This window comes from Hypanus sabinus, chromosome 11 (genome assembly GCF_030144855.1).
Source record: "Hypanus sabinus isolate sHypSab1 chromosome 11, sHypSab1.hap1, whole genome shotgun sequence".
NCBI lineage: Eukaryota > Metazoa > Chordata > Chondrichthyes > Myliobatiformes > Dasyatidae > Hypanus > Hypanus sabinus.
In genome coordinates this window covers 15865141-15889781 of record NC_082716.1, presented here as the reverse complement: position 1 = coordinate 15889781, position 24641 = coordinate 15865141, and the positions used below count along the sequence as shown (strand labels likewise).

Here is a 24641-nt window from a genome sequence, read left to right as displayed (position 1 = left end):
AGGTTGACAATGTTTGCACAGTCAGAGGCAAACAAAACTGAAGCATAGACCAAGCTGACCATCAAGCACTTTTTTTTCCCACTGATCCAACACTACTTCCACTTTATTCTACCCATATTCCCAACTCCCCCTCACCCCCCGGATACAAGAGATTCTACCAATTCAGGAAATTCAGAGCAACACACACAAAATGCTGGAGAAACAGATCAGTCAGCATCTATGGAAATGAATACACAGTCAGCGTTTACGGCTGAAACCCTTCCCCAGGACTGGAAACGAAGGGGAAAGAATCACAGAACTGCAGATGCTGGAATCTGAAGCAAAACATATTGCACAAACAGCAAATTTAGCAAAGATGCCTTTGGTGCTTTCCTCCAAGTCCTCCATGCATATGCCACCGCAAAACAAATTTCATAAAACATGTGATCCAGTTATTATCAGGATTAATAAACACAATTCTTAAACTGTAATGCATTGAGGCCTTCTCAAAAATCCCTCTGATATGTTACTTAAAGTACCTCACCAACCAAAAAACTCATTTATGTCATTTGGTTTCATACTTGCTAACCAATCTTCCATCCACATTGCTTTGTTTTCTATGCCACGAGCTTTTATACTTTCAAATTATGCTAGTTACTCTTTACTGATACCATTTGTTAACTTTTCCCCAAAGAGCTCCCAATAAAATAGTCAAACACAACTTCTCTTTCACAGAACTATATTGCTCTGTTAAAACACCTAACAATAGTTTTCAGCAGTTCCTCCATGTCCAAAGTTCTCTCTCTGTTCTACACAATTGTCAAGTGGGAATAAAAATCAATTGAACGTTAAAAACAGAAACAAGAGTCGGCCATCTGGCCCATCAAGACAGCTCTGCCATTCAACAGCTGATCTGGCTGTGGACACAGTTCCACCCCCATGCTTTTTCCCCGTAACCCTTAATTCCCCTATTATACAAAAAGCGGTCTAACTGTCTTAAATATATAATGAGGGAGAAAATATAAATAGGGAGGAAATTCAAACATCAGAGGTACAAAAGGACTTAGGAGTCCTCGTGCAAGGCTCCCATGAGATTAATTTACAGGTCAAGTTTGTGGTAAAGGTGTTAACTGCAAAGTTGGCATTCATTTCAAGGGGAACAGATTATAAAAGCAAGGATATAATGTTAAGCCTTTATAAGACACACTAGTCAGGCCACACTTGGAGTACTGTCAACAGCTTTGGGCTCCATATCTCTGAAAGGATGTGTTGTCGTTGGAGACACTCCAGACGAAGTTCATGAGGATGATTTTGAAAATGAAGGAGTTAACATATGAGGAATGTTTGGCAGCTTTGGACCTGTATTCACTGTAACTTAGAAGAATGCAGGGTCTATCTCATTGAAACCTACCAAATGTTGAAAGGACTAGCTCAGGTGGATTTGGAGAGGATGTTTCCTAAGGTGGGGGTGTCCAGAACTAGAGGGCACAGCCTCAAAATTGAGGGACTTTAGACCCTTTAGAAGAGAATTAAGGATAAAATCTTTTAGCCAGAAAGCAGTGAATCTGTGGACCGCTCTGCCACAGACAGCTGTGGACCGTGGGTATATTTAAAGTGAAAATTGAAAGATTCCTGATTGGTCAGAGCATTAAAGGTCATGGCGAGAAGGTGTATGGGGTTGAGTAGGATCCAGGATCAGCCATGACAGAATGGTGGAGCAGACTCGATGGGCTGAATAGCCTAATTCTACTTCAATGTCTTAGTAGTCTAATGAGCCATACTTTACTGCTTCTTGGGTAGAGGTTTCTATAGATTCACTCTGGAAAAAACAGTTCCTCCTCATCTCCATCTCAAATCTTCTCCCTTGAAGCTGTAGTCTCACTGGCTAGCTGACATAACTTTCCTGCCTTTATCTTATTTGACCCTTATATAATTTTATATTCTTCTGTAAGAATCCCTCTCATTTTTCTGAATTCTAGCAAGTATAATCCCAGGTGACTCAATCACTCCCCACAGACTAACCCCCTCATGAACCTGGTGAACCTCGTCAGCATTGCTTCCAAAGCCAGTATATCTTTCCTCAAGTAAGGAAGCTAGAACCACATGCAGTACTCCAGGTGAGGCCTCACCAGTACCCTAGTGCAGCAGCAGCAGCATAACGTTCCTACTCTGAAATTCAATTCCTCTAGCAACGAAGGCCAACATTCCATTTGCCTTCTTGATAACCTGTTGCACCTGCAAACTAATCTTTGGCAATTTATGTACCAGCACTCTAAAGTACTTCTTCACAAGAGCATACTGTAATCTCTCACCATTTAAATATTAATTTAATCTATTTTTTCTGTCAAAGTGGATGACTTACACATTAACCAGCATTGTATGCCATCTGCCAGACCTTTGCCACCTCACTTAACCTATCTATATCTTTTTGCAGACTGTACGCACCTGCTGCAGTTTGCTTTTCTGCTCAATTTAGTATAGTTGGCAAACTTGGATACACTGCACTCTGTGTTCTCTTCAAATCGTTAATGTACATTGTGAAAAGTTCCAGGCCTAGCAGTGGACCCTGCTGCATTCTACTCAGAACTGACCACCAACCAGAGAAATGCCCATTTATCCCAACTCTCTACCTTGCACTGGTTAACCAATCCTCTATGATAATACCCCAACTCCACTGCATCCTTATCTTATGGATAAGTCTTAAGGGGCACCTTTATTGAATATTCCTGGAAATCTAAGTATACAGCATCCACCTGTTCCCCTCTATCCTATGAACTTCTTATGTCCTTAAAAAAGTCAAGTTTGTCACACAGAACTTGCCCTTCGTGAAGGAATTCTGCGATTGCCTGATTGGACTATTTCTATCCAGATGTCTCATTATTTCTTCCTTAATGATAGCTCCACGCATTTTCCTGACTACAGACATTAAGTTAACTGGCCTACAACTACCTGCCTTTGCCCATTTCCTTTGTTAAGCAGTGACATGATATCTATGTCTTCCAATCCACCAGGACCTGCCCAGGATCCAGGGTGTTTTGATAAACAGAGGGTCTCACCTTGCAAATAAAGAAATGCAAATAGAATTTTACATTAACACTTTTTAGGAAATAGGACTTCAAAGGACTTGCTCCAGGCCATTGTCAAACTTCATCCCTTCATGAACGTTTACAAAAATTACCCCCCTTCTCAAACACTTAAGCATCTGCTCCTAGAATATCTGATACTAAATATTACTTTGAGATTTCAGTGATTGATACCTGCGGCAATAAAGCGCACATGAAGGACATTCTTGGAATGAGGCACACATTCCTTCAATATTTTTTAACTAAGGATTAGTTTCTCTTAAACATTTCAGCATTCTGCAGCCTACAGCATACAGGTGCACCAGAAATTGCTGATAAAAGATGCCTTCCTTTAAATAACCAAGCTACTAATTTTCTTAATGAAACCTCTCATTATTAAATCATTGACCATTTGGCTGAGTCGCAGCAACATAATTTTCTCCTCAAATTCTTGACCCCAATCGACTATTTTTTATAAATCAGAACCAGGTTTAATATCAACAGTACATTTTGTGAAATGTGTTGACTTTGCGGCTGCAATACAATGTAATATGTAATAATAGAGAAAAACAATTACAGAAATATAATATATTGCACAATTATATATATATTATATAGATCAACTACAAGATCCAACAGCCAAGAAGGCAGAGCTACACTGCTTCATGTCGAGCGAAGGGCATGACAAGATACAGATGGCATTATGGCTCTCCACTGCAGCCAAGTATCCAGTCGTGATGATTTTTTTTGTACAAGATTTTTGAGGGAGAGAGAGTGGAACTACCCCAGTGCAATGGCTTTGTCACTATACAACTCGTCCCACTCAGGTTTTCGTCAGCGTCAGAAAATGACGGACAACCGAAACATACACACGTTAAATAGTTAAGTTAAATAAGCAGTGCAAAAAAAGTACAAAAGTATTGAGGTGGTGGCCATGGGTTCAAAGTCCATTCAGGAATCAGATGGTAGATGGGAAGAAGCTGCTCTTGAATCACTGAGTATGTGGCTTCAGTATCTCCTTCCTGATGGTAGCAATGAGAGCAACACATGTCCTGGGTGATGGGAGTCCTTCAATGAAGAATGCCATCTTTTTGAGACCTCGCTCCTCAGATGTCCTGGATACTATGGATGCTAGCTCCTAATCCATGACTGCCACGAGCAAGGATAAAATCTGCATGGTTTATTGTGGATTTGTTGGGTTGCAAGGGTGCATTACTTTTTTTTAGTTTTATTTAGAGATATGGCAAAAATCAAAACGCACAGCAAGCCTACGTGGCTGGATGTTGACATTGTGGTCCAGTCAATAATCTGACCCCACCATATCCAGTATTATTAGTATAATCCACAAATGGCAGTGTTTCAAGAGGCTGGGTAATAAACCCCTCCCCCCTCCCAGGAGTAAGGGAATGTAACTACTGTTCGTTTCAATGAGGTCAAAGTCCCACCTGATGGTTAAGTTCTGCTGTAAATGGCAAACATTCTAAGAGTTCTGCTTCATAATTTAAACTTCTGAAGTGTGTCACAGAAGAATTTCATAAAGCTCTTAAAAGGGATAAAGAAAAAAAGATCAGACGACATACACAAAATGCAGATGAACTCAAGTTTTTTTTGCAAAATGATCAGAGAGGTTTTTTTCGTAAGATTTTCAGCGAAAACTATTTTGTTGGTCAGTAAACAGGATCTCGATATAATCACTGATACTTGAGTATGCAGCAAGGTAACTGACTCAGACTTTTCATCACCATGTTCAATTTTATTGGAGCTCTTACTCTTGAGCTGTTGGTGTCACTCAGCTCTCATGAACAGAATGGGAATGAAAACTCAATAGTTGGCTCTTCAAAAACTACTTTGAACTGATCATTTCAGCATGATGAAAATAGCTCTAATTATCCAAAGACTGTCAAAACTTGCAGTTCTCAATTGCTCCGTGATCAACTGAGAATAGCCTTTAAATAAAGTAATCCTCAGACCTTAGGGCCACAGTAACTTCAAAATGGTACACTTTCAGGGCTAACTAAAGATCTGAACTAGACAAGCCCAGAGTGCTCCAAGGATGGGTTATTTCTGACCAAATCATTGTGAACCCAACAAATGTAGATAATTCAGCATAATTATCTGTCCCTGGCTGACCCTGAAGCCTCTATTGCTCTTTCTACTGAACCACTGGGGTGGATGCTGGTTTGATTTCAACATTTAAGAGAATTCCTGATGTGTTATAATAACTATATGAGTTATTACAACACACTATGTGGATTATTCACAATGCAACCCATGTACAGCGAGGCTCAGGCTAGTACCGTTAATGACGATTGACCAGAATATGGTAGGTTCCTTGGGCACTGTTGTAGCTGTGGAATATCCTGAACTATCAGCCTCAGCAAATGAATGGCCAATCCATGCATGAGTCAGTGTCCATTTTCTAAGTTATGGGGGCCCAAGAATTTGAGATATTGATAAAAGTGCAATTGTTAGAAATGGCCACTGACCAACAAGCATGTTGTATATGCCAGTTACTGGCCAAGCCTTCACGTATTCTGGACTTTGCTGCATGCAGATACTGACTTTTTCATCTGTCAAACTGAACTATGCAATCAGATTAGATTAAATTCTACTTTATTGTCATTGTGCTGAGTACCAATACCAAGCCAAATGAAATGCAGTTAACATCTAACCGGAAATGCAAAGAATTGTGTTATTTACAAAATAACTGTGAATAAAAAGTGCTATAGCACAAATATAAAAATACTGAGACAGTACAATATGGGTACAATACTGCTTAGCGCTGTGATGTGAGGGTCAGCAGGGTCACAGCCTCAGGGAAGAAGCTCTTCCTGTGCCTGCTGGTGCGGGAGCAGAGGCTCCTGAAGCGCCTACCGGATGGGAGGAGAGTAAAAAGTCCATGGTTAGGGTGAGATGCATTCTTGATAATGCTTTTCGCCCTGCCCAGGCAGTGTTTATGGTAAATGTTCTCAATGGTGGGCAATTGGGTGCTGAAAATCTGCTGGGCAATTTTCACCACATGCTGGAGTGCTCTGTGGTCCAATACGGGACAATCGCCATACCACACTGAGATGCAGTTGGTGAGAATGCTCTCAATGGTACAGCGGTAAAGGTCCGTCAGTATCCTGGGACAGAGGTGAGCTTTCTTGATGCTCTGCAGGAAATAAAGGCGCTGTTGCGCCTTTTTGATCAGGATGGAGGAGTTCAGGGACCAGGTGAGATCCTCGGAAATGTGGACACCAAGGAATTTGAAGCTTGATACACGCTCCACTGATGTAGATGGGGACGTGAGTGTGGCTCCTAGCATGCCTGAAGTCCACAATGATCTCCTTGGTCTTCTGGGTGCCAGGTTGTTATTGGCACACCACGCTGCCAGGTGCTGGACCTCGTCCCTGTAGGCTGTCTCATCATCCCCTCTGATCAGGCCAACCACCGTGTTGTCGTCTGCAAACTTGATTATGGAGTTAGAACCATGTACAGGAACGCAGTTATAGGTGAAAAGGGAGTACAGAAGAGGGCTCAGCGCACAGCCTTGAGGCACACTGGTGTTCAGGGTGAGAGAGGAGGAGGAGAAGTTGTCTAACTTAACAGATTGGGGTCTGCTAGTCAGAAAGTCCAAGGTCTAATTGCAGAGGGATGAGCTGATACCAAGCTGGCAAAGTTTGGCGATCAGCTTGGAGGGGGTCACAGTATTGAATGCTGAACTGAAGTCAATGAGCAGCATTCTGACATAAGAGTTGGGGCTGTCAAGGTGGGTCAGGGCAGAGTGAAGTGCTGTGGAGATGGCATCCTCTGTTGATCTGTAGGTTCGATAGGCACTGGACAAACACATTTCAAAGAGGATATATCATTGAAGCAATTAAAGATTGCTGAATTGAGGATTTGGCAGTAACAAAATTCTTGATTAAAAGATGTTATTCCTGTATTTCCCTGTAGACCTGATCCTCTCCAACTTCAAGGTGGTTCCAAGTTAATCTGACCATATCAAGGGCAGTGAATCTCATTTCACCTCATGAATCTGTCTTCATGGTTGGCTATTGATGGATTGTATATTCAGTTAGATCGTTGAAAACATCAACCTGGTAAATGTTACAGAACTGGGCTGGGAACCTGGCCTGGGTAATAGCATCATGAAATGGCTCGCTTAGGAGGCTGAAGTGATTACTGAAGTAATGATAACATATAATGTGGCTGATTCACTTGAACATTTGGAGCTTCAGATGTGAAACTGTAAAAATAGATTAATGAGCCAGGTGTCAGTACATTATGAACTTATTGTATGAGGTAGTTTAACATGACTTAGGTAGGATCTCTGAGTCTACAGCTCAAAACCAATTAATGCAGAATAAATTTCCAGCTTAGAGATAAGAAACAACAACAAAAATAGCTAAAACTCATAATTTACTAACATGTTAATCAGATTGGCATTATGCTGAAAAGTGTGTAATTGCTTATAGTCATTATCTCGCTAATGTTATGTAATTGTTAGTTTTTTTTACTAGCTATAATCAACAATGTGGTGCAACACTGCCCCCTGCTGGTGGGGGAGCATAACACAAACAGTTGAAAGGTCTACAGAAAGTCATCAGACATCACTCTATGGTGGTTTTGCACAATAGGCTATCATTTTGTTTTTGTTTGGTATTTCGTACAGTTTACATGAACAGTAATCAGAGCAGACTTGCCCTGAAGGTATCCTACATCTGAATGGGTAGACTAAAACTTGCTTCCAGCTTCTGACAATAATAGAATAGAAAGATACAAAAAGTAGTTGTTGAACTAACACCTTGAGCCTTTCCTGCCAGTCAAGATGATTATGGCTGACCTGCCTTAATTATTCTTCTGTGCCAACTTCTCATAACCCTGAATTCCTTCACCTTTCAAAAATATACCTACCCCCACTTTAAATACCTCTAATATTATAGCCTCCAAAAGCCTCAGGGGTAGAGAATTCTGTTGTAAATCTTGTAATTATGTCACCTTGTTTAAGATGCTCCCACAAGTGAAAACATCTCAGCATCTACCGTGTCAAGGGACCAACATTCTCACCCTCATTCTAGGATTACACATTTCAATAAGATAACCTACATTCTTTTAAACTGCAAAACAAGACAGATCAAACTATTTTAGCCCTCTCATTCCAGGGAATGGCCAAGTGCAGGGGTTCCCAATGTTTTTTATGCCATGGGCCACTACCTTTAACTGAGGGGTTTGTAGACCCCAGGTTGGGAAACTCTGGCCTAGTGAATCCCTGATAAAATGTGACCAATTCCTTTCTTAAAAACAGCATGCCTCACCAACATGTACAATTGTATCATTACTTCTGGTTTCTGGTCCAACCCCTTGGCTACACGTGCCCATTTATCTTTCTGATTACTTGCTGCAACTATAAACTTCATGATTACAGGCACAGAATCAGTTATAAAACATAAAAATAGGTCCATTGGCCTAACTCACCCATGCCAATGAAAATACCTGCCTGACCTTGTCCCATATCCCTTAGGGCCTAACTTTTTTTATGCCATGGACCAATACCTTTAAGCAAGAGGTCTGTGGACCCCAGGTTGGGAACCCCTGCTCTATGCCTTTTCTATTCATGTACCTGCCCATATCTTTTAAACATTATAATTGCAACTGCCACTACGGCTTCCTCAAAGTACCTACTACCCTCTGTATAACCATATAACAATCACAGCACGGAAACAGGCCATCTTGGCCCTCCTAGTCCGTGCCGAACCCTTAATCTCACCTAGTCCCACCTACCCGCACTCAGCCCATAACCCTCCACTCCTTTCCTGTCCATATACCTATCCAATTTTACCTTAAATGACACAACTGAACTGGCCTCTACTACTTCTACAGGAAGCTCATTCCACACAGCTATCACTCTTTGAGTAAAGAAATACCCCCTCGTGTTTCCCTTAAACTTCTGCCCCCTAACTCTCAAATCATGTCCTCTAGTTTGAATCTCCCCTACTCTCAATGGAAACAGCCTGTTCACGTCAACTCTATCTATCCCTCTCAAAATTTTAAATACCTCGATCAAATCCCCCCTCAACCTTCTACGCTCCAATGAATAGAGACCTAACTTGTTCAACCTTTCTCTGTAACTTAATTGCTGAAACCCAGGTAACATCCTAGTAAATCGTCTCTGCACTCTCTCTAATTTATTGATATCTTTCCTATAATTCGGTGACCAGAACTGCACACAATATTCCAAATTTGGCCTTACCGATGCCTTGTACAACTTTAGCATTACATCCCAACTTCCGTACTCAATGTTTTGATTTATAAAGGCCAGCATTCCAAAAGCCCTCTTCACCACCCTATCTACATGAGACTCCACTTTCAGGGAACTATGCACAGTTATTCCTAGATCTCTCTGTTCCTCTGCATTCCTCAATGCCCTACCATTTACTCTATATGTTCTATTTGGATTATTCCTGCCAAAATGTAGAACCTCACACTTCTCAGCATTAAACTCCATCTGCCAACGTTCAGCCCATTCTTCTAACCGGCATAAATCTCCCTGCAAGCTTTGAAAATCCACCTCATTATCCACAACACCTCCTACCTTAGTATCATCGGCATACTTACTAATCCAATTTACCACCCCATCATCCAGATCATTTATGTATATTACAAACAACATTGGGCCCAAAACAGATCCCTGAGGCACCCCGCTATCACCGGCCTCTATCCCGATAAACTGTTTTTTCTGTGTGGAAAAAACCTGCCCATCAGGACCCCTTTAAATTTTTCCCCTCTCATTTTAAATCTATCTTAAATTTTAGATTCCCACGCCTTGGAAAAAGGACTGATTACCCAATTTATCTACTCCCCTCAAGATTTTACATACTTCTGTAAGATCACGCCACAGCCTCCTATGCTCCAGGGCAAAAAGTACCAGCTTATCATCAAGTTCTTAGAACTCAAGCACTCCAGCTTCAGCAAGATCCTCTGCACCCTTTCCAGCTTAATGACATCCTTCCTATGGCTGGGCGACCAGACTGCACATCATAAGGTCTTGATTTCCTCTCCCCAAAGCAGATACCGCACACCCCACTAAGCTCATCCAGCAGATTTTATATTGTTCCAGATTCCGCATTTGCAGTCTCCTGTTCCTTCACCAGACTGCTACCAGATACCTTATTTATTCTGGTACTATTTCTGCACGGTTTCCTATACTCCTCCTGCTGTCCTCACTACAAAACTATGCAGCGAGCTAAACACCTTTTCAAAAAATTAGCCAAGACAAAGCTTTCTTCAGGAGATTCCTTTACTTGTGAGAAGATAATACTGTTTCATTGGCAAATAAAGAGTGGATGGAGATGAGACTTTCAACTGGGCACTTCAAATTGAATTAAAACTAACCTGTGTAGGAAATTATTAAGAAAAATAACTTATGTTTTGGAAGTGATATTCATACAAAATGACCTGCACCTCTAGAAGCCAGAGCTCTCTTCATGGAACCAAATTGGTCATCTGCCTTGATGAAAAAATCACAAACAGACAGAATACAAGACTGTTGATTATGATGAAACAATCCTGATGGTGCTAATAGCTCAAACCACCCTTAGAGTCTGGTGCCAAGCTTCCACATCAATGGTAATACCAAAGAATATATAACCAAAGCTGTTTGCATGAAAAGGGGATTTGGCCTCCCCATTGAATGTGTAAAACAGGTGAAAACAGTCAAGAAGTGCGATGGTCCTATCTAGAAACATAGAAAACCTACAGCACAATACAGACCCTTTGGCCCACAAAGCTGTGCCAAACACGTCCCTACCTTAGAAATTACCTAGGGTTACCCATAGCCCTCTATTTTTCTAAGCTCCATGTACCTATCCAGGAGTCTCTTAAAAGACCCTATCGTAAATGCCTCCACCACTGTCACTGGCAGCTCATTTCACACACTCACCATTCTCTGCATAAAAAACTTACCCCTAACATCTCTCCTGTACCTACTTCCAAACACCTTAAAACTAATGCTAACCATTTCAGCCCTGGGAAAAAGCCTGACTATCCACATGATCAATGCCTATCATCTTATACACCTCTATCAGGTCACCTCTCATCCTCCATCGCTCCAAGAAGAAAAGACTAAGTTCACTCAATCTATTCTCATAAGGCATGCTCCCCATTCCAGGCAACATCCTTGTAAATCTCCTCTGCACCCTTTCTATGGATTCCACATCCTTCCTATACTGAGGTGACCAGAACTGAGCACAATACTCCAAGTGGGGTCAGACCAAGGTCCTATATAGCTGCAACATTACCTCTTGACTCCTAAACTCAATCCCACGATTGATGAAGGCCAATGCACCGTCTGCCTTCTTAACCATAGAGTCAACCTGTACAGCAGCTTTGAGTGTCATATGGACTTGGACCCCAAGATCCCTCTGATCCTCCACACAGCCAAGTGTCTTATCATTAATACTATATTCTGCCATCATATTTCACCTACCAAAATGAACCACTTCACATTTATCTGGGTTGAACTCCATCTGCCACTTCTCAGCCCAGTTTTGCATCCTATCAATGTCCTGCTGTAACCTCTGACAGCCCTCCACACTATCCACAACACCTCTAATCTTTATGTCATCAGCAAACTTACTAACCCATCCCACTTCCTCATCCAGATAATTTATAAAAATCATGAAGAGTGAGGGCTCCAGAACAGGTCCTTGAGGCACACCACTGGTCACCAACCTTCATGCAGAATATGACCCGTCTACAACCACTCTTTGCCTTCTGCGAGCAGGCCAATTCTGGATCCACAAAGCAATGTCCCCTTGGATCCCATGCATCCTTAATAAGCCTTGCATGGGGTACCATCTATTCCACCAAGTCCTGACTTGTGCTCTGTCCCTTTAGTGATCAAGGCACACATTGGAAAGGCAATAGAAAAATCCAACAAATTTACTGAAAACCAAGATTGAGAGTACGACATCAAAAGCTTTTGCTTGACCTGTTTGCAGGGCTTCATTCCCAACTTCGTTAGCAGTCGCCAGAATTAGCAAGGGACACAGTGCAGGATTGATGTACTGAATCCTGCATTTATTAAGTGAAGACTTAGAACTGGCTCATTACTGTCACATATACTGAGATACAGTGAAAAGCTTATCTTGCACACTGTTCACACAGATCAATCTGTCACACTGAGATACTACAAGGCAAAACATAACATATGCAGAATAAAATTTTAGTTGGAGAAAGTGTAGTACAGGTAGACAATAAAGTGCATGATTATCATTCCCACAATCCTGATTGAGAAGTTGCAGAACCTAGGCCTCTGCGTGTCCCTCTGCAAATGGACCCTCGACTTCCTAACCGGAAGACCACAATCTATGCGGACTGGTGATAACTTAGCCTCGTTGTTGACAAGTAACACTGGTGTCCATCAAGGGTGTTGTGCTTAGCCCACTGCTTTATTCTCTATATACCTATGACTGTGTGGCTAGGCATAGCTCAAATGCCATCTATAAACTTGCTGAGGATGCAACCATTGTTGGTAGAATCTCAGGTGGTAAAGAGATACAGGAGTGAGATATGCCAGCTAGTGCAGTGATGCCACAGCAACAACCTCGCACTCAACGTCAGTAAGATAAAAGAGCTGATTGTGGACTTCAGGAAGGGTAAGAGGAAGGAAAACATACCAATTCTCATAGAAGGATCAGAAGTGGAGAGAGTGAGCAGTTTCAAGTTCCTGTGTGTCAAGATCTCTGAAGATCTAACCTGGTCCTAACATATCCATGTAAACATAAAGAAGGGAAGACAGTGGCTATACTTCATTAGGAGTTTGAAGGGATTTGGCATGACAACAAATACACTCAAAGACTTCCATATTTGTACTGTGGAGAGCATTCTGATGGGCTGCACCACTGTCTGGTGTGGTGGTGGTGGGGGGAGGGGGGGCAACTGCACAGGACTGAAAGAAGCTACAGAAGGTTGTAAATCTAGTCAGCTCCATCTTGGGTACTAGTCTACAAAGTACCCAGGACATCTTCAGGGAATGGTGTCTCAGAAATGCAGCGTCCATTATTAAGGACTTCAGCACACAGGGTATGTTCTTTTCTCACTGTTACCATCAGGTAGGAGGTCCAGAAGCCTGAAGGCACACACTCAGCAATTCAGGAACAGCTTCTACCCCTCTACGATCCCATTCTGAAATGGACATTGCATCCTTGGACACTAATTCATCTTTTTTTAATATACAGTATTTTTGTTTTTGCATTTTTTAATCTATTTAATATATGCAATTGATTTACTTGTTTATTATATCAGTTTGTTTGTTTGTTTGTTTGTTTATTTATTTATTTATTCTCTTCTAGATTATGTACTGCATTGAACTGCTGCTGCTAGGATAACAAATTTCACATCACATGCCGGTGATTGTAAACCTGATTCTGATTCATAACAAGATAGATTGAGAGTTAAGAGTCCATCTTATTATGCCAAGGAACCATTCAATCATCCTATATTACCCGGGTAGAAGTTGTCTTTGAAGCTGGTGACATGTAATTTGAGGCTTTCGTATCTTGCACCCAGTAGGAGAGAGAATATCCAGAATGAGTATCCAAGGCTGTGAGAAATATAGACAGAATCCAGGGAGTTGAGTTTAGTGTTGGTAATACGCTGAGTTGTATCCACAACTTACTGCAGTTTCTTTTAGTCACGGCCATAACCAAGGCAAGATGCATCAAGATCGGATGCTTTCTGTGCTGCAGCAAAAAAAATTGATTCAGACTGATATGAGGAAATGCCCAAATCCTTTAACCTCTTGACAAAGTAGATTTAGCATCTAAGTGGTTGGACCAGGACAAGCTATTGGTGATGATCACTCTGAGGAATTTGAAGCTCTCAACTATTAGCACAGTTGATGGAGACAGGTGCATGTGTGCCACCTACTTTCTGATCACAGAGACCAGCTTTTTTGTTTTGCTGGCATTGAGGGGAAGATTGTCATGACACCATATTCATTGATTGTGGGCTTCACACCTGTTTGAGGTGGGATGAAACTGCCATCGGGACAGCTGGTGAATTCCTGTGGCAGGTTGTATGGGTGACACTTCACTCCTAGTTATTCTAAGTTGTATGAGCAGGAGTTCACCCAAACTGTCACATCCAAGCACCCCGAGGTGTTGATTAAGAAGCCCTCACCTCTAATTTTGCCGAAGATGCTATAGAGTCCACCTGGTGAATTGAGAAGCCTTCAGCTTGTAAGCCATGTTTCAGTGATATATAGCACACAACAATCCCTCACTTCCCTTTCAGGTAATTTTCTCCTTAGTTCATCAACGTAGCTCTTGATGGCCTGGACATTAGCTAGTAATATACTGGGGAGGATTATCTTGGACCCATGCTGTTTCATCCTCATCTTCAGCCCAACCCTCTTACCATCCTTCCTAAGCAAGTGACTGCTTAAGGACAAACCTGGAGTGGATTAATCTGGCATGCAAGGCAAGTTGCTGTTCACATACAGGTCTGAAGGTCTTGAAAAGGAGGGGCATGGCCCAGCAGGGACAACTAGAGGAGCAGGTCCATGACATTTAAAAAATTATTTAATACAATTATATTGCTGTCTGAGCTCCCTCAGCTTGTAGGTATATGTTAACAACACTGAAGGCATTAAATTAGACACACACAATATTGCTCATCACATCTGGTCTCCCTGAGCATAGATGGCTAACAGGTTCCTGGAAGTCTAGGAAGTGGGGGAGAAATGGAAGAACTCTTAAGTTTAGAAGCAGCAGAGATGATTTCATTTAAGATATTAAAAATTCTTATGTTTGATAGATTGAAACAGGGATGATATCTCATTTGGTTGAGGAATGTAGTATCAGAAGCAGTTTCATAGAAGAGGTTGGTCATTATGAAGTGGAAAATGAAAATTGTTTTAAACAAACCAATGAAACTCTGAAACCAATGGAAAGAGTTAATGCTTGCAGGCCTTTTCCTCCACAGACTGGGCAAGACGAGAACTAGTGACCACATTGTAGGTTTAGTGTGAAAGATGAAATATTTAAGGGGAACAGGAGGGGTGAGCATATAGAACAAATGGTAGATGCAAGTGTAATTTAACATTTAAAGGAAGTTTTGATAGGCACATGGATGAAAAAGGGGAAATAACAGCTATACATAGCCCTGGTGTAGCTAGGTGAGACAGAATACCAGGCTGGCATGGACTATATGGTCTGAAGGGCCTATTTCTGTGCTGTAGTGCTCTATTACTATGACTCTGAAATATCTGCTGAAATCTACTAAATAAGTACGTGCAAGTGGTCAGATTAACACTTCAGGTCAATGACCTTCGATTGAACTATAATGTTAATACGGTGATTAACAATACTGAAAAAGGAAAATTGTTCGAAGTGCATCATTACATCATGTAATGTAAACAATTGTACTTAAGTGAAAATAAATTAGACTGCCTGAACTGTTTCTTTGATTATAAATCAAAGCTGTTTATACACACTACATGCTGGAAGAACTCAGCAGGTCAGGCAGCGATACAGTTTACAAAACTGTTTGGAGCTCATTTCGTTAAACTGTAAAATATCAATTCCGCATAAACCCAAAGTCACTTACCATCTAAATTTTAAAATACAATGTGCACTAGTCATAATGGCAAAATGCAATAAGTATGGTTTTAAATATCAAATATGCAAATTCATTTGATCCAAAGATTGCTAACTTTCTATACTGCTGGTTTGGAGAGAATATGAAATCATTTAGAAGTAGAATACACATAAATTTCTATCTTCAAATACAAGCACTCAGAAGTAGAAAGAGACTAACCAGAGGATAACTGACAGATGAAAGATTTTCTTCTAGGTTACTACACTGATTAACATGCTCATGTATTCTCAATATCAATTTGTTATTAGCACAGTAATATCCAGGGTACCATTCTAGAAAATGGATGCCAACCACTTTCTGTAGTTTCTTCCACTTATAAATTTACAGTTTATGTTCTGCCTTGAAACAAAACAATTATATCCCATATGAATTAGTTGCTCACTATATATTTTGCATTGCAAATACTTAACCAAAAGATGATAGAGATAGTGAAGATATATATTTTAATGACCCAAAGAAATAAGGCTTGTGAATTAACTCACTTACTTTGTAAAATCCAGATACGCTACATGTCCATGATAAAATCCTGGTTTCATTTCTTTCCATGTTGTAACATTTTTCACAAATCTTGCCTGCATTAAAACAAGATTACACTTATGAATTAAGTTATTCATATTAAATTAGATTGACGGAGACACTTGATGAATAAAACCAAAATGGAATTACAAAAATACATGTAACATGCTATAACATTTCACTGCTAATGTAATGGTTTCTCTGTAGCAGCAATGTTTGGGTTATGACTAGAGGTGATGGGGTTTCTAATGCTGAGGCTATCCAATGAGAGAAATGTTGTTCTTTCTTGTGAGTCTGGAAGAGAGATTTTCACTTTTGCCAGGGAGAGATGAGGAGGGAAGACATGAATGGAGAGATGTGGCAGACCACCGGACTGAATGGACTTGGAGCGAGGGTCCGAAGGTCAGCGGCGATCGGAGGAGGTCGATGGTGGACGACTGGCTTATCAGTGAACTCCAACCTTGCATAATAGACTGTTTCGTGAGAATGGGTCATTTTTCTTTTTTTTTTGTTTTCTTTATGAACCATATAATCAAAGTAACAATTATAAAGCTCAATCGTTTAATTGCATATTGTGTACTTTTTTTTATTTTGGGGTACTGTTTTGTAACAGGGGACTCATCACGCAGCATCCACCCAAACAAGATTTCTTAACTTTGGCCAGGCCAGGGACTATCATGCCCTATATTAAGCCGCTACCTGAAGCGAGAGTTACACACAAAAACATGATAATTTAAAATTTAATGTTGAAGTTTATTACTCTCCAGAATGTGAAACAAGGCCAAGATATACAAAGCTGCATCAATTTACTGCTGAACTCTGTTTCAGACTGAGGTTAAGTACCTGCCTCTAATTGTTTTCATTTACCTTGAACCAGATTATATTATTTAATTTAAATAACGGTCATGTAAAACAAAGACGAGCATCAACACTGACAAATAATTATTTAGAGACAAAGCTCTGAACAGGCCATTCTGGCCCAATAAGCCACATCACCCAGCAACCCACGTATTTAACCCTGACCTAATCACGGGACAATTTACAATAACCAATTAACCTACTAACCGGTAAATCTTTGGACTGTGGAAGGAAACTGGAACACCCAGAGGAAACCCAGGCACTCATGGGAAAGACGTGCAAACTTCTTGGACAGTGTTGGAATTAAACTCCGGACCCCGATGCCCTGAGCTGCATGAGCATTACGCTAACTGCTACACTACTGTAACAGAGTAACAGATGCAAATATCACAACTACAGTCATTGTCCAAGTACCAATTTTTAATCTAACCTGCTGAAAAGTGAAATTTATGTCCACACAAACTGAATACCATGTAGACAATCGTGTGGCTCTGTTCATAAATGGTTAAACTATACAACCTTTAAAAATCATCTTTTAGAAAAATCTATCCAATATCTACTCATGTGCATTGGATACTTGCTCACTGGTTTTATTTTGGGTATATTAATAAAACAGGGAAGACAACTGCACACCTGGAAGAAAAAATAAAGACTCACCTGATCTTGTAAGGACATCACAGGATTATTTTTGGTTGTATTGATATGCAGGACATGGTACTTGTTCACTGCACACAGGTCATATGCAATGTTTGTGAACGAAGTGCTGGCTGTTTTAGGTACACGGTTATAAAGGATGATGATGTCATCCATCTCGTCTCCTCCTAGGTCTTGCTTCGGGTTATCCATTGTGTGGCGCTGTTCAATCTCTCTGACTTCATGCCTTGCAATTGCCCTCTCTGTAAAAGAAAAATCCAAGATTTGAAGGCTGACTAGCAACTCATCTACATAAGGCAATAATTACAAGTTAAAAAGTACCTTGAATTAATACTTTGGAAATAGCAGATTGTTTTTTGAATTATGAATTTCTCCAATGCAACACACACTCAATTTCTACTTATTCAAATTGCATTGCCTGAAGATATTAGCACCAGTTATTGTAATTAGATAATTTAATATGTGGTTATGATTTAGAAATTGCTACCACATTATGGAACTGAGACAAATTTTGGGTGCTGGAAACACTCAGTACATCAGACAGGCTCTATGGTCAGCAAAATCGAATTAATAATTTACATACAAGAGCTTTAATTCGAAATTGAAAAACTGAGGAAGAGGCTGCCTAACACTGGGTGTTTATTGCTTCTACTGTGCAATCTTTGAAATTAACAATCCTTCACACCCCTCAAGTGACATCACCACAAGTCTAATTAATCTTCGTAAATTCAAATTTCAGAGATATTTCAAAGTCTGAGTATATGGGAAAGGAATTGAAAAATACATTGATAAAAAGGGGAAGTAGATTGAGGATGGGCAAGTGAAGCATTGCAGAAAAAATGAAATTTATATCCACACAAACTGAATACCATGTAGATAGGAAATACACAGCTTCGTAATCACTGCATAACAATCAAATTTGTGGTTAAATGGTCAAAATGTCTGCAAAATATTAAGTATGGATACAATTTCAGTCAGAATATCCAGTCTGGTTTGCAGCCAAATGTGAAATCAAACACAACTGCGCATTATTGCATCGCTTTCCTTACTTGGGCTCATCATTGATCCTGTTTGAAATAGTTCTTAGTTAACTTCCTTAGTTGCCTGAACAAAGCTATTCATAGCCTGGAGAAGCTTTTAAGCAATCACTTCTTTAAAGACATTTGGCAACAAAATCTGCTTTTCATACAAGTACTTACAGCATCTATTGCAGACTATGAGACACTTATTGAGGTTATTAGTTTTTAATCAAATTTTTTTTGTTTTTGTTTGAATTTAATTTCAAGAAACCACCGAAGGAATGAGAAGTCATTTAAAATTAAACTGACAACCCCAAGAGATTTCTTAGCAGAAATCCATGAATTACCACATTTGAAAATTCACTCACTCGATTGCAACAACGTAACTTGTTGACATCTGTTTAGCAAGCAACTGGTTGAGAAGTACCACAATTTCACACCATTGGATGTATTTTCAGATACATAGCACAGCCTGTGGAGCTGCAGATCAACTCTATTTCTGCTTCACATGTACCATTAATTAAAAAAACACCTTTAATTTTTGAAACAGGTGAAACACACCCAGAGTGTGTTCCAAAATCTTCAACAATTTCATTTAAGTAATGCCGGTTATTTGCTTGAATATAATTTAATGATTTTTAAAGTCTAGCTTTTTTTTTGTCACATGTACATTGAAGCAGATAATGAAATGTGCTGTTTTGTGTCTATCGCCAATACAATCTGAGGATTTCATTGCGGACTGGGGACAGTCCACAAGAGTTGTGTAACCCCCTGGGTCACCCCAGGCTCGCTCAGCTCGTTATCGTCTAGGGCGGGGGTCGGCAACCCGCGGCTCCGGAGCCGCATGTGGCTCTTTTACGTCTGTGCTGCGGCTCCCTGTTGCTTTGGGAAATAATTGATTGTGGCGACCCTTTTCCTGGCACATCCGAACCGACTCACAATTAGATAGCCTACGGGGGTTTGCGAGCACAGAGCTTTGGAGCCTTTGCGCCATGGGGGGCAGGTTGAAGGAGGCTTAAAAGTGAGGCTGAAGATTTCGAATAAAGTTTTTTCCTTCGACTGCAGTTACCGACTCCGTGTCGTAATTTTAGCGCTGCGTGTAGCACACCGCTACATGGTCAGTATTTAATTAAAATGTATTTTATGTTAGTTTGTTAGTTTTTGAAATGTAAATCTAAATTTGAAGATTATGGTGATCTTGTACAATCTAAATAAGACTTTGAGGCGACCCATTTCCTGACACATCCGAACCGGCTCACAATTAGCCAGCGTTCAGGCTAAGGGAGATAGCCTACGGGGGTTTGTGAGTACGTGTCTTTTGCAGCATCCGCGCCCATGGGGGGCGGGTTTAGGGAGGCTTAAAAGCAAGGCTGTTTAGTTCGAATAAAGCTATCTTTGACTGCAGTTTACTGACTGCGTGTAGCACACCGCTACAACGTGTTTTTATCGCTGGCTGTCCAGAGGGGAGGTGCTGAAACGCTTTGTCGCGTGTCTGGAAGAAGTGAAAACTTTCCTGGGCAGCAAAGGGCTCACCTTTCCTGAGCTGGAACAGCCAGAGTGGCTGGAAAAGCTACATTTCATGGTAGACATAACAGCACACCTGAACACGCTGAACACTGCTCTTCAACGGGGTTAGGACGTACAGCCCTGCACATGTTGGAGGATGTTTTGGCATTCGAGCGCAAGTTGACGTTGCTTGCCAGAGATTTACAGAAAGGCACATTGTCTCACTTCCCCAATTTGAGAGAGTTCAAAAAAGGTCACGACATGATAAATTCGGAGTATTTACATTCTGCAATCATCGCAATGCAAACATCGTTTGGGAAACGCTTCTGTGAGTTCAGAGAGGAAAAAAACACATTATCCTTCCCGGTCACTCCCCTAAGCATCGATCCATCCCTACTGAATACGACTGCATTGTCAGGTGTGAGTCAACCTGAACAAGGATGATAAATATTTTAATTGCCTATTATTTTACGTATATTCATGTTTTCATTGTTCAGTGAAATAGTCCTTTTATTTTTCAGGTTGACAGCTGGCTGACGTTATTTTTGGTTTGCTGCTGGCGGCAAATTTAAGTTTGGCGTTTTTCATAAATACAAGAAGGACTCAAATAGACGTTGAGTATTTTACTTAAAAGTAACCTTCAACCCAAAGTCTTTTTTTCGGAGGTCAAAATGTTTTTGTTGCATGCAGAAATGTAATTTCGTTTTCTCTGCAGGAGTTCATCAATTTCATAAATGCAACACATTATAGTTTGTTTATACATAGCATAAAGGCAAAACAAAACGTTGTATGCAGTGTTATTTCATTTTAAATGTCAAACGGGTTTTGCGGCTCCCAGTGTTTTCTTTTCTGTGGGAAACGAGTCCAAGTGGCTCTTTCAGTGGTAAAGGTTGCTGACCCCTGGTCTAGGGGGAGCAGCCTTCTGCCCCGCCAAACTGGTAATCAGCTGGTGTGGATGCTGTGTGATGTCCCCGCCTCGCCCAAAAAACAGACAGTACACCATAAGCGATTAAATGAGTACAATTTATAAAGGTTACTATAACTAAGTGATTAATAACAATACAGTATATATGAAGAGAAAAAATAAAGAAAAGGCACCAAACTTATCAAAGTCCAAACCACTTCGTGCACAACCGTTGGAGCTCAATTACTGAAGTCTTCTGGCCACCATTCGATCCCCTCCGAACTCCTCGACTCGCAGCTCAGGACTCTCCGAGTGGACAACCAAGCACATCTAGTTTCATCCCCCCTCCTCGGAGTACCTCCCGGCCTAGGACCCCTGCGTGGGGTCCGATCCTCGCCCAGCTTACAGCATTGCGTCCTCTCTCTCTACCCCCTCGCGCCGATCTGCCCAAAAGCCCATCAACAAAAGCTTACAGACTCAGAAGAAAGAACATTAATCCCCATTTGGTTTACAAAGGAATACCATTCTCATTATCAGTAAATTTTAACCCAAACCAACTTCCAGCACTCTCTCGCAACAAAGAAACATTCCTGTTTTTAACAAAACAAAGAAACCCTTTCCCAACAATAACAAAGAAAAAAAATAAGTAACCCCCTTTACAGTTGTCAGGCCTCCAGTACCAACAAAGCATGCCCACAAATCACTAACCATAATCTATGTGTCTTTGGAATGAGATTGTGTTAACTGCTATACTATCGTGCCACCCAGAATAAATTAAAATTTAACAGAATCTTCTACTTGTTACATGTGCAACTGGAATCATTTAATAATCTGACTTTACATTAGGCATACATAGGATACCACCAAGGTGACAGATTGCTTTGGCCTCCACTGAATTTTCAGGCAATAAGCTGCAAATGCCTCATCCATTTGAAAGCACACATCTGAATATTTCTTAATGAATGTTCATCAGAATGAGGAAAGGTTAGAAATGGCACGGATTAAAATTATACAGAAAACGTACGTGACGGTGCAGAAATTGAAAGAAAATTGTATTAGTTGAGAGAGTAGGGATGAAGGCAACTAACCTGCTTGGAGGTACAGAGAATAAAAGAGAAAAGTAAACAAAGCTAGAATGGAGAGATTCAAAGTTCAGCAGATGTTGGAAGTCCAGAATTAAAAGAATATTGGACATTCACAGATCAGACATTAACAGTGGAAACTAAAAATGAGTTAACATTACAAGTCTATCATTTTATATTAGAATTAGCCAGATCTAATTTAGAAGCAGGCAATACAGGGAACCTTCAGCAAGTCCATCACACTCATGAAAAGGGATCAGGCTTGGTGTTTCAGGTCAACATCTTTGCGTGAAGGAGTGCGGATAGTGGTGCCTGCTATTAAGAGGGTATTGGCTTTGTTCATCTCTGTGGATGCTTCCTGACCTTTGTGTTTGACAACTACGGTATATGTGAGAGTAAAAATGCAAGACAGTTACATAACCACAGCAGTGTAAAATTCTGAAACCAAAGTTATTACTCCTGGATTTCCTTCTTGATTAATTCAAAGACGCAGCATAGTTTAAATAAGCTGACACATTTACACTTGATTCTTCAAATCTATTTAAAACTGGTATTGCAAGGATGCAAAGCCACATTTTAAATTAATTCACACACGATTAATTTCAGATTTGGTAGCACCATTTTAAATTACAAAGTTCTATTTTAGAGAATGTAGATATAGATACTAGGATTTCTTTATTAAGTAATTGGTTTCAATTAATTAGAGTTTCATGGCCTTGGCATAAGAGTATTTCAAATGAACATCTCCAAGCCTTCAATTTTAACTAAAACAAATTAGTTAATCATCAAGGCAGCTCATATTTTTTACTGTGATTTCTGAACACTGAATAATATATGGCTTAATAATCATGATGAAATACAAGATTAAAAGCATCAGTTTAATTTAGAATGTTGGTGAGATTTTAAGCAAATGCAATATGGAGCTTCACTAAACATCTGTGCTTCTAAGGTGGTGACAATTTTTTTTAGCCCTAATTACTTAGGTTCCAAATCCTGAAATGCTGATGCCATGAATTTGAATCCTGCCTATGCCAAGCTAGCAAGCTTAAATTAGAAACATTTCTCAGAGGAGAATAAAAGCAGTCTATGTTCTCCTAGTTTCTTGTTCTCCATATTTTGTAACTGGGTAACTTCAATGCTACTTATGCAGTCACTAGCATTCAAGGGATGTGGGCAGCACTTGCCAAGTTGGCATTTAATCATTCATCTCTAGTTGTACACTAGGTGGTGGTGAGCTGCCTTCTTGAACCACACCAGATCTTGAGGTGCAGGTTTGCAGTTAGGGTGAGTTCCAGGATTATGACCCAGCAATGAACAATGATGATACATTTCCAAATCTGGATAGTGTGTGGCTTAGAAAGTAATTTCCAGGTGGTGGTGCTCCCAGGTTTTTGCTGTCCTTATCCTAGCAGTTAAGGATACTGGGTGTGGAAGGTGCTGTCTGAAGAGTCTCCGTGAAGTGCTGCAGTGCATCCTGTATAAAGGTAGAAACTCTGCGCTGTAGAGTGACTTGATTGTAGTGGTTGGGGATCCTATCAAGCACACTGCAATCCCTGTATGGTGTGAAGATTCCAAAGCGCTGCTGAAGCTGCACTCATCCAGGCAAGAAAAGTATTCTATTACAATCCTGACTAGAGCCTTGTATATAGTGGACATGATAGTGCAGAAATTGAAAGAAAATTGTATCAGTTGAGAGATAGCTCTGAATTTACAACATCTGCCAAATCTCTTCTGTTTTACTTCAAAGCTGTGTAGAAGATGAGAAGTTAAACCATGGCCAAGGTCCATATTAGTTCACAATTCCAACAAAAGTTGCAGTCAAAGCAAATTACAGTCAATAATCAATTTCACTGCAGAAGCAAATTTTGCTCAGATTACCACCTCTATCATGCTTATTAGACAAAATTTTTCCGATTTTTACCTCTTTGCTCCAGAAATTTTTAATGATTGCCATTTTTTTTTAAATGTTTTTGCCCGAAGTCGCAAACCCAGAGAGAGAGTTCATCAAATTCCTTCCTGACTTAATGCTGATCTTGAAAACAATCAACCAAGCAGAATGGTAATTGCAATCATATCTTTCCTATTGCTAAACCACTGCAGAATGTTAAGGTAACAAAAATCTGTATTATCATGGAGTATAGAAATGCATCGTTCAAGGGTGTCAGCTTAACACTGTTCAAATGCAGTTTCAGGGACACTGATAATTCCAGTATTGACTAGAAATAAAAACAAAATAATAGATTGCTGATGTCATAAATGTTGTAGGTAAATGAAAATGCTGTTTCAGTCAATAAGCAAAATTTCTTACATTCAGGAAGGAAAATTAACTTAATTTTTTCATCTAATTACATTCAAAACCAATTCCAACACTATACAATATCAATACTACAATTCACTCAACTACTATTCATAAATAGAG

At 40.2% G+C, this 24641-nt stretch overlaps 1 protein-coding gene across 1 annotated transcript in view; it reads right to left on the bottom strand.

The window, feature by feature from the left end:
- The window catches only part of hs2st1a (heparan sulfate 2-O-sulfotransferase 1a), a 194660-nt gene that overhangs the window by 27689 nt on the left and 142330 nt on the right, over nucleotides 1–24641 (bottom strand). The window contains exons 2-3 of the mRNA XM_059983834.1: nucleotides 17715–17953; nucleotides 16170–16255 (exon numbers count right to left, since the gene is read on the bottom strand). Coding sequence (XP_059839817.1) covers nucleotides 16170–16255; nucleotides 17715–17953 — 325 coding nt within the window. The remainder of the gene's footprint in view (nucleotides 1–16169; nucleotides 16256–17714; nucleotides 17954–24641) is intronic.